General features: G+C 30.0%; 2 protein-coding genes across 3 annotated transcripts; both read right to left on the bottom strand.

Annotated features, from left to right (window-relative positions):
* Positions 1-218: 218 nt before the first annotated feature.
* Positions 219-1,116, bottom strand: LOC129296011 (ethylene-responsive transcription factor 1-like). Its single transcript, XM_054934609.1, has one exon. The coding sequence runs from the start codon at positions 1,095-1,097 to the stop codon at positions 408-410; it is 690 nt and encodes a 229-aa protein (XP_054790584.1). The 5' UTR covers positions 1,098-1,116; the 3' UTR covers positions 219-407.
* A 7,501-nt stretch (positions 1,117-8,617) lies between these two features.
* On the bottom strand, positions 8,618-9,642 carry LOC129296010 (ethylene-responsive transcription factor 13-like). 2 transcript variants are annotated; one of them, XM_054934608.1, is made up of 2 exons: positions 9,448-9,642; positions 8,618-9,354 (listed from the first exon to the last, which is right to left on the bottom strand). In XM_054934608.1, exons 1-2 carry the CDS (start codon positions 9,599-9,601, stop codon positions 8,765-8,767), a joined length of 744 nt encoding a protein of 247 aa, XP_054790583.1. In that variant the 5' UTR covers positions 9,602-9,642; the 3' UTR covers positions 8,618-8,764. The 2 variants fall into 2 exon arrangements, with proteins under 2 accessions (XP_054790583.1, XP_054790582.1); XM_054934607.1 differs by having other exon boundaries at positions 9,430-9,642.
* Positions 9,643-11,580: the final 1,938 nt, after the last annotated feature.

Here is an 11,580-nt window from a genome sequence, read left to right on the forward strand (position 1 = left end):
CTCCGCAAAGACATTAAAAAAAAACAAAGAAAGATATATTTCGCTATGTGTTCTTCACATCTTTCTCAGAACGAAGAAAGAAACAACATAGTCATCTTTAGAAAAAATACAACATTTTCAGCACATCCAGAAATAAGACTTTGTTTCGCTTCAAATTAAAGACTGATCTAATTATCCTTAAAATTGAAAAGTAGGGTATCGAATATCAATATATAGAACGAATAAAAAAGGTAGAAGATAATAAGAAAAGAAAGTTCACGAGAGCTACATAAAACTATAAAAAAAAATTACTTGAGAATTTCTTGATTTACAACATATATTTATTCAACCCATGATTTTAATATTTAAATTCTATATTTTTTTTCTCGACTAAATGAAGAAGGAGAAGTGGGGGGAAAAAAAGCGACCTATGCCTTCATGAACATCATTTCAAGCTTCTGACTTAGGTTTCCATTTGTTGCTATCTTATTCAATAGCCCAGACAGGTTCTTCCTCTTGCATGACCCTTGAGATCCGTCATCCACAGATGTACTGTTTGACGGTGATAAAGGTTCCAGTGAGCAGTGCCACTTCTTTCCGACGACTACTCTTGCCAGCTCCGGTGGCGGTTGTGATCCAATGAGGTGAGGAAAATTGAGCTTTGCTTTTCTACCTCTCATCTTGAAAGCAGCTCTATCATACGCCAAAGCTGCATCCTCTTCCCTATCATAAGTTCCCAACCAAGTTCTGGCGCCGTTCCTCTTTGGATCCCGGATCTCCGCTGCGAACTTCCCCCATGTCCGCCTCCTCACACCTCTGTAATTCCTCCATCTTGGTGGCGCGTTACATTCACGCGCCTCAGATCCTGCATTGTTAACACTAACCCTATCACCTTGTTTCATAGCGGTGTCATATTCGCCGCCGGAAAACACCGTACCACTGGAGTTATTACTAGCAACCTGCTCTGGTGAAGCATCTGGGTCACAGTTAGGGTTTAAATTTAAAGTAGGGTTGTTGAACATGAAGAAGGTATTCATGAGAGTCATAGAGGAAGGATCATGATCTTCAAGAAGGTATTGATGAACTGAATCTAAAGAAGAAGAAAGATCAGGGATCATTTTTTGGAAGCTAATTAAGTTCTCTGTGATAGTATAGAAGCACACATGAATACTGAAACATGGCTAATTATATATATTATGCATAATGACTTTTGTTTGAAGGGAGGGATTATTAATACATTATTTTATGCTTGCGTGTGTTGTTTCCAGGAAACTTCAATTTTAATTTTAATAATTAAGGCTCTGAAGCATGGCAAATAAAAAACCAAAGAAAAAGTTAATTTGGAATATCATCGCATGTGACTGATTAACTCAAAAAATTGTTATTTAGTTGTGAGTACTAATTAAGTGTATACAAAAGGTTAAATATTACTTGACTTTATCGATATATTGTAATTATATTTATGTGTGTGGTATTATTAATAATTTAACTTCTCTCTGCTCATTTGCTTTTTCTTTTTTTAAATACGGCAGAAGTAATACAAGTCAAATTATTAATATCTTATAAATTATTTAATTGATAAAATTTTCACTATTAAACATAAAATTAGAACTCATTGTAGTAATTTTGAGAAGTTTCTAAAGATATAATCAAAAGTAAATGTCGAAAAAAATTGAAAATACATCAAATATAAAAAAATGGGAATGAAAAACGTTAAATAATAAATTATTTTTTATTTTCAAAATATTTTTTCATAAAATCTCGAAATAATGTAAAATTTACTTATTTTCCAAGTGTGAATAAACCAAGCTTTGATGATCACAATTCACAAGGAATACTGTGACGCCAACTCTTGTTGTAACTTTATTTTTCTTCTATTTCGTTGTGTGAAGTATTATAAATTTATTCTTCAATCCAAAATTGCCTTCAAAACTGAATGATGTAATAATGAATGAACGCATTGCATAATAAAATAGAAAAACGTACAAAGGTGCTATCAAATAAAAAAGAAAAAGTAAAAAAGAAGATTAACCAACGACAGACTCAGCTGTCTAAATAAAATTTGCTAATGATAAAGAATTTCAGCACGTGGTCCCATCCTTTGACCGAGAAAACTTCTAGGAATCTAAAGATTATTGTCTTGAATCAATTATAAATTAAAAAGTAAAAAACGGGGAAAAAAGAAATCCGTTGTGCTTTGTTTGTACGGTCGAGCAAAAGTTTATTGGCAACGAAATATTTGTTTGATGAAACAACAATTTATATTGATCAAAGTAAACTAATTCTACTAATATTTCAGGTTTTTTCTGTAAACTGAAGCAATTGACATTCTTTATCGATAATGTGACTTATAATAATTTGTATGTGTATTAGCTTGAACTACTTAAATTTTAATGAGTTTTCCACTTAAATAATTTTTTTTAAAAAAAATTGATGGATTCTTTCATGTTCAGGCTTTGATATGTTGTCTTTGGATATATATAGTATATTGGATTCATTCATCATTTCATCTTATGCATGTGAGCTCCACTTTCATTTTTTTATTACCAAAATATACTAAACATGACCAATATAAATTAGGATCAATATAAATTAATTGTAAGCATGATCCTTTTTTATGTTATTATTGAATTCAATTAGGATCAATGTAAATTAAAATAGAAAAAGCATGGCCATTGGTTCCTATACTTTTAGCATGTTTTGAATACAGTCGTTAGTTTTTTTCCCCCTCAATTGCTCTAGTCTCTCAAGCTTCATTAACATTGGTTCCTATATTTTAAATATGACTATAAGGATTTAATAGAAGCTATAAATTCCATTACTTCTCTTACTAACTTGATAAAAAATTAGTAGAAGGCAAAATAAGCAAGCAAGGCATCAAAGGCAAAAATTAGTTTGAACATTACTCACTTTATCATAATGTTACCAACTTAGCAACAAAATTAATAGAATTATATACATATTAGTAGATTTAACTAATTCATCAATGATGATGAGTACAAACATTGCATACAGATAAAATATAAGGGACTAGAAACAATGAGAAAAGTTTAAAGAATAATACCAAAACATGCTAAAAGTACAATGACCAACAATTATATTTTTCCATTAAAATATGCAGGAATTATATTCTGTCAAAATTATAAATAGTACGAGGATGACTTATTCCAAATTGAGAAAATGAAATAAAACTCCCTCAAATCTCGAATTATATAAATGACAATATAATATATCAAAATACTATAATTTCACTGAAGTCCCTAAAAAATTTTGTATCAATAAATTTTAAATTGAAAATATCATTTTACTTTTATTAATGAGTTGTGATTAGAGTTTGTTATTTTGAAAACTTATTTTTAATAATAAAAATTACATTTGATAAGTTATGATTTTTTATTCAACTATTGCTACTCACAAAACAAACATTATTATTCTTAAACAAAAGTTATGAGCGGGGCTTTTTTTTTCAATAACAAAAATTATAATTGATAAGTTATAATTTCTTGTTTAACTCTTATGATTCATAGAATAAAAATTATTATTCTTTAAACAAAAATTATAATCGGGGCTTGTTATTTTCATTAAAGGTAAAATGATCTTTTTATTTTAAAATTTATTGACACAAAAGTCCATAGGAACTTCAGTGAAATTATTACATTTTAAGAGATTAGATTATTATTTATATAATTGGAGAATTTTATTGTCATTTTTCCTTCTAAATTTGTAATAATAGTAATAAATAGAAAAATGAGGAGGTTCATGTGCCAAAAGCCCAAAAGTCATTCTTATTACTACACCAACCATGGCGATGAACACGGTTTAACAATCACTGAAGAAAGAAGTGATTCAATGCTTGACTTCAAAGTTGTACTTAAACATTACTTAAAATAGAAATCAAATAAAAAGCATTAGTTTGTAGACCAATGTGAACTTAATTATTCAAACTCCCACGTAATAGAGAACACAAAAAATTTGTCCAAATGTATCTTTTTTTTTATTTAAATATTGACCAGTTTCAGGAAGCTACATTGAGATTCTCACTAATTTAATTGAGCTTATTCGAATCACATGGGTGCAAAGCATAGTATTTGTTGCACATCTATTATACTTATTTATTTATGTATTTATTTAAATTTTAGTTAGATATTATAATATTTAAGATATCGTTTTGAATAATAAGATATAGTAATAAAATATTCTAAATGCATATAACTTGGAAATCAGATGGCTGAAATCTAAGTTTAGGGATTTATTCAATTTAAATTTAATTAATTACCTTGATGATGTGTTATGAAGAGGGACCACTATAATGAATGAGGTAGCATACAGTATTTTGGGAAAAACCTTGTCTCTTGCACTCTGAGGATTCCTGACTAATAACAGCTATTTTTCAATTGTTACAAGAATTCTATATTGTTTTATTAATACAAAATTTGTCTTGCACTCTTCGGCAATATGTTTTATACACAAAACCCAAACTCAAACTCCAAACTCTTAACAATAATTACTTTTCAAACCAACGCACAAAATAACATATAGTAAAATGTTTATTTATTGGATCGACAAATTAAATAATGATCACTTAAATCAACATTGTTTGGGTTATTCTTGAAAACACAATAGTAGGTCATTATACTAAATAACGAAATAAAACTATAGGGATTAAAAATAAAATTCAATTAAAGTATAGAATACTATTATTATAATTTCCATACATATACTCCCTCATAATCTTACTTCGTGATCAAAAAAATAAATAAGCGTAATGGACATCCATTAAGAGATTTATTAGTAATCCTTCAATGAGATTTTGAATTTAACTTTTTTAATAAAACAATATTAGTCAAGTAGATTTTTTATTTGAAACCTAATTCGCTTTAAATTTGGATTAGTGGATAATATAATATAATATATATATATATATATATATATATATAAGCTTCTGAGGAGGAAGACATACTTGGAAGCAGTCACACAAATATAAAATGCGGGAACGAAGTTATGGGATCGAACTCAGTTTTTAATTCACAGCAAATGCAAGAGAAGGATTTCTTTTCAAGTGGGAAGCATATGAGAGTCTTTTCCATTTCATGTGTGTCAAACCGAAAGCTAGAAAACACCCAGTTCTATATGAGAGTCTTCAACTGATCCCTTACATGAACGCTATTCACGGATGTGGAGGTTACACAAAACCGTTACCTCTAATTAATCAATTGAATAATAGGAATATTTATGTATAAAGGCCCAAAGCATACTATACTTAAGGACCCAGACTCTTTCATATTCACGATAAAGCCCCATTGGCTTATATATTAGGCCAATCCACCAAGGGTGGATAACTCAACAATATACCACCATAAGAGCCAACAAAAATATAACATAAATAAAGAAGCATGGGTGTATATAAAATATAAATGAATCTAATCTCTCCTATCATTAACGGTCACCATAAGAAAAGAATAAGGTAGAATGATAAATAAATCCTTTCATATAATGGAAAAATGACAACTTATTCCCACAAAGTGTGATAATACCTTACAAGTTCGAAGAGACCTAATTGTCATTTAAGTTTTTTATGAAATGATAAAAATATCCCTTAATTAAAAAAAGTAAAGAAAAATGGTAAGAAAAAGTTATAAATGCCTGAACCACTTTAATCATTAAACTAGACTTGTGAATTTTAGAATCAAAATTGTGAATTGAAAAAATTTCATTGCACTTTATTGATTGGAGAAAAATAATGAGAGAAAGTTATAAATGTCTAAACCACTATAGTCATTTACTAAACCAAAATTATGAATTACAGAACCAAAGTTGTGAATGTAAAAAACTTTATTGTACTTTCCTTATTGAAGAAAAATGATGACAGTTATTAATGTTTAAACCAATATATATATAGTCATTAGCTCAACTAGAGTTGTGGATGTCAAAATGCCAGTCATGAACAAAAAAACTTTGTTGTGATTTTTTAAATTAAGGAATATTTTTGTTATTTCATCAAAAACTTTAGTGGCAATTAAGTCTCTTGAAACTTAGAATATATTATCATATTTCATGAAACCAAATTGTTGTTTCGGGATTTATTTTCATTTTCTCAAATAATAATATGCTTCACCCGAAAAAAAGAAGATTAATATGCTCTTATTTGAAAATCGAGTCAGCGTCATATATAGCCATAATAAGTATTCTAAAACATTATTTGAAAATCGAGTCAGCTCATGCATGTAAATTGTGCTTGTTTTATTTTTATTGTTGTTGTTGTTGTTGTTATTTTATTGAAGAATTATAGTAAAGTCTTTGGATGTATAATTTATTTATTTACCTCACCAAAAAAATTAATTTATTTATTCCAATTCATCACTACAAAAACATTGACTTTGGATGTATGTCACCGCTGAAACTTATAACATAATTTTTTTAAAAAAATTATAAAAATGTTTACAATCAGCGGTGACACTAACAAGTCGTCGCTGATTTTTCAACTTTCAGCAGCGACTAGTATGTCGCTGCTGAAACCTAAAACACAATTTTTTTAAAAAAAGGTATAAAAATGTTGACAATCAACAACAATACTAAAAAGTCACCACTGATTCTCAACTTTCAGTGGTGACATGCAAGTCTTCACTGAAACGTACAACATAATTTTTTAAAAAAATTATAAAAATGTTGACAATCAGCGATGACACTAAAAAGTCACTACTGATTCTCAACTTTCAGTGACGAATTGCATGCGTTGCTGAAACCTAAAACATAATTTTTAAAAAAAATTATAACAATGTTGACAATCAGTGCCGACACTAAAAAGTCACCGCTGATTCTCAACTTTTAGCGGCGACTAGTATGTCACCATTGAAACTTACAACATAATTTTTTAAAAAAAATTATAACATATTTTAAAATATGTTGACAATCAGCGGCGACACTAAAATGTCGCTGCTGATTCTCAACTTTTAGTGGCGACAGTAGACATCACCACTGAAAGTGTAACATTCTACGATGACATGCACTTGTCGCTGTTGAAAGTCTGACAATCAGCAGCAACTCTATCTTGTCATCGCAGAAAGTCACACTTTTAATGGCAACTTTTATTGTCATCGCTGAAAGTTAAAAATCAACGACAACTTTTTAGTGTCGCCACTAAAAGTTATTTTTTTGTAGTGCATATGCTTGTAGAACTTACAAATCAATGTTCTATCAACCAAAAGTGCTTGGCCAAAAAAAAAACTAAATGTGTTTTCCTCAACATTATTTAATCTATTATAACATGTTATTCATCAATACAGTAAAGCATAATGATATGAATAATACTATAGATAAATAGTTGTTTAAGATTTTAAGGGCTTGTTTGGTACGTAGCACTGGAAGGTAAGGATTGGGATTGAGTCAGAGTAATCCCACCTTCTACATATTTGGTATGAGTAGTTCACCAGCATTTGGGATTGCTCAGTCCTACTTAAGTAGGAATACTAAAACCCACTACCCCCCATGGTATTATTCTGTCCCACTAAAATTAATCTTGGGATTGAAATTTTCCTTACCAAAATACCCTCCTAAAAAGTAGAAATCTCATACTCCCTTTTCCTTCACAACTCGAGCAAGTTCACCATGGATGACCTCCTCCATTGCCGACAACGACATCCTCCATTGTCAACGGTGACTTCCGCCCTTACCCACGATGACTTGGACAGAAGCAATAGTTAACAAGCAGCAAATCTGGGTTCAAGTCGAAGACGAAAGCAGATTTGGGTTTCAAAATTTACGATGAAGATGATGAAGATGCGATTTCAGATTTTGTCAATTTCTGATCATATCTTCTTTGCCTTTCTTTCTCCTTCTTTATCTTCCACCTCCTTCTCACCCGCCGCCTTCTTCTCTAACTCCGCCACATTCACTGTCGAGAAGTTCCAGATCCAAAGCGCAAAGCTCGTCCCCTAAACTATGCACTGTTCATCTTCATGACTATTTTTTTATTAATAATAAGGGGCATTATGGTATTTTGCTCATTTATAATGAATTTAAAAATTTAATGTAAGTATTCCCTATAAATATTACTTTATACCAAATATATTATTAAAGTCTCAACCCCAATCCCAATCCCAACTTCAACCCCAACTCCAACCCCAATCCCTTAAAATTCATATATGCGTACCAAACAAGGCTAAAGTATCATTGGTAGGTCCTAGGTTCTTACTTTCTTTTTGCGTGTTTAGCTTTTTCGAGAAATTATTAAGAACACATATAAGATAACAAATTTTATAAAAAAGAATTAAGGTATTTCAAATAAATTAAGATTAAGTGAATTAAGGTTATATTCTTAACTCAATTGAAAGATCTTAGTTCTTTTTTTCCAAATAACCTTACGTGATGATCCTTCTTACCTATTTTCCCTTTTTTTACAAAAAAAAAGAATTAAATCTATATTTTTAAAATTTAGTTTTTTAGATTGATATTTTTTTATTGGAAGCATGAATCCTCTCAATCAAAAGTAATTATGTTTAAGACACTGTTGAACACTAAACGTAAGCAACTTTTTTTAGTAGGAATTCGTTTTATATTGTTATTTTATAAAATGATATCAACATATTTTTTATTTATTTAGTTTTTATGAAGGAAAAAAAAATATTTCTCCCAACTTAAGCCCCCTACTATTTATTAGAATATTATAGATTATAGAAATATTCATCTTCTTTTACACTTCCTTCAAAACTAGCACATGACAATGAACAAGCACGAAACTGGATAATAGTACTTTAAATGAATGATATAGTTTGTAATTTTACTGTCATCAGAATCTGATATGACTTCTATTTGTTGCTAACTTGTTCAATAGACCTGCCAGGCTTTTCTTCTTACTTGATCCTTGAGATCCATCATCCTCAGCCGTACAGTTAGACGGCGACGAAGGTTCCCGCGAGCTGCGCTGCTTCTCTCCAATGACTACTCTTGCCGGCACCGGCGGCGACTCCGATCCAATAAGGTGTGGGAAATTGAGCTTGGCTTTTCTGCCATGCATCTTGAAAGCAGCTCTATCATAAGCCAAAGCTGCGTCCTCCTCGCTCTCATAGGTTCCGAGCCATGTCCTTGCGCCGTTCCTCTTCGGGTCCCGGATCTCCGCTGCGAACTTACCCCATGGCCGCCGCCTCACGCCTCGGTAATTCCTCAATCGAGGCGGCGCGTTCTTTTCACATGCGACAGATCCTGTGTTATTACCGGTAACCTTATCATCATCATAACCACCTGAATTCATACCGTCGTCATTATTCCCGCCCGAAAATGACATACCACCGGAGTCACTAACACCCTCCTCCGGCAAAGCAGCGTCGTAGTTCAGATTCCTCCATGTAGGTGGCGCGTTCTCCTCACGCGCCACAGATCCTGCATCATTTCCATTAACCCAATTATCAACATCTAGTTTCACAGTGTGGTCATTCTGACCGGAAAACACCGTACCAGTAGAGCTACTAGCACCATGATCCAGCGAAGCCGTGTAGCAGTTCAAGTTGGAAGTAGGGTTGCCGGCCGCCGCGAAGAAGCCATTATTCATGAGAGTCGTGGAGGAATAAGGATCATCTTCAATCAGGTGATGTTGAACTGATTCAAAAGGAGAACGATTAGGGATCATTTTGAGAAGCACGCAAGTTTGATGAGGGCACAGAAGCAATGGATCTGTGAAGGATGACTTATATACATACATACATACATACATGTGTGTTGTTGGCTTGTGTTCAAAGCGATGATGATGTTACTTAATTATTGTTTTTGTTGTTTCCTGGAAACTTCAACTGTGTTACTCCTTTGTCATCTAGATATTTTTAATTAAATTATATAAATTAATAAAAATTAATTATCTAATTAAAAATACAGTAATATTTTAATTTTATCCTTAATTATTGTAAATAAAAAATAAATTTTTTTCCAAATAAATTAATAAAAGTATTTATCTTTTTTATTTTTAATTTAATAAGGATATAATGATCCATTTATTAAAAAATATACTTACAATTTTTTATATTTAAGGATAAAAAAAGTTTTAAAAGATATTTTATATATAGGGATGTTGGGAGTAATTTAGAGTGCCTGTGATCGCGCGTGTGATTGGTTCATTGCTTTAGTTTGCCGTGTAATGAGCACCACGACAGAAGCAACACTAGTGAAAGATGAAAAGCCTAATTATTCGAAGATTAAACAAAACCTCAAAGCTCTCAACTGATATTCGCCTGTGCCAAATTATAAAAGACTTTTAAATAAAATTACATATATTAATAAAGTTTATTAAATATATTTTATAACTTTATATTTTTTTAAAAAAATAAATTTTTAGAAATGATTTCTATTTAATACTTCATTTATAAAAGAATATTAAAAAGAGATAATATAATGGGAAGGATAATATTAAAAAAAATATCATTAAAAATTTTATTTTTATCAAAGTATTATATTTTAAAACATTTAATTTTTACAAAAAATATCTTATAATTTGATATGAAATGAGTATGATTCATATTATACTATAGTCAACCACAAACTATTCCAATAACATTACAAAAAATGACAGCATGCTAGGACACATTTTTCTTAAACCTTGGTTAATCTAATAATTTAATGAAAAAGTAATTTTTTTTTTTTTTGTTCTGGCTCAATTGAAGACACGGTTGGCTAGGACACGTTTGTGTCAGAAATCCTACCATTGTTTCTGACATAAATATGGCTTAGAGCCACAGTTTTCAAAAATCATGGCTGTTCATTCTCGAGTTATTTATAGCCCCTCTTCTCATGAAATTTTCACATTCGAGCGCAGTGCATTTCCAGATACACATTCATGCTTCATATCTTTTTTTTTCTTGTTTATTTTATGTATGTTTTTATATTTATTATATTTTATTATATATTATTATATATTTTCAGGGAGTTAAAAAAATTCTTTAAGTCATTATAAATTTGACATTTCGCTACTTGCTTGAGGTAATTTATTTTTTGTTTTATATTATATTTTTTTAATTATATAAAATCTTATGCATGACATTTATTAGTTTATTTTTAATCTACATTTGATATCTATAAATTGGATAAATTAAATCTTATGAATGAAATATGACATGAATTTATGTAGTAGTATTTTATTAGGTTTACATTTTTATTTTCTATATAGAATGATTTAAATGTTACATTAATGTTTAAATTAAATTTACTTGATGTGCTTAAATTTATTATCTGCATGTTGAGATTTTTATTTACGTTATTTATATTTATTTCAATAATAAAAAGTATGTCAAATTTTTATATTTAAATATAATTATTTTTTATTTTATACAGAAAATGGATAAATCTTGGATATCTAAACTTCACAACACAATAGAATATATAAATAGTTTGGAAGGATTTTTAAATTTTGCTTTTGCAAATAATGGTGTTGAGGGTAAAATAATTTGTCCTTGTCCTAAGTGTAACTTTATAAAATGGAATATTTGAGAGGAGGTTCGAAATCATTTAATTACTAAACCATTCCCTTTCATATATACATGTTGGGTTTTACGTGGTGAAAAACATGAATTCAGAGGAACTTCTTTTGGTGGTCTAATATAGAAAATAGAGAACAAGGGA

This window comes from Prosopis cineraria, unplaced genomic scaffold (assembly GCF_029017545.1).
Source record: "Prosopis cineraria cultivar Desert tree isolate PC_DT_omini unplaced genomic scaffold, ASM2901754v1 PC235, whole genome shotgun sequence".
NCBI lineage: Eukaryota > Viridiplantae > Streptophyta > Magnoliopsida > Fabales > Fabaceae > Prosopis > Prosopis cineraria.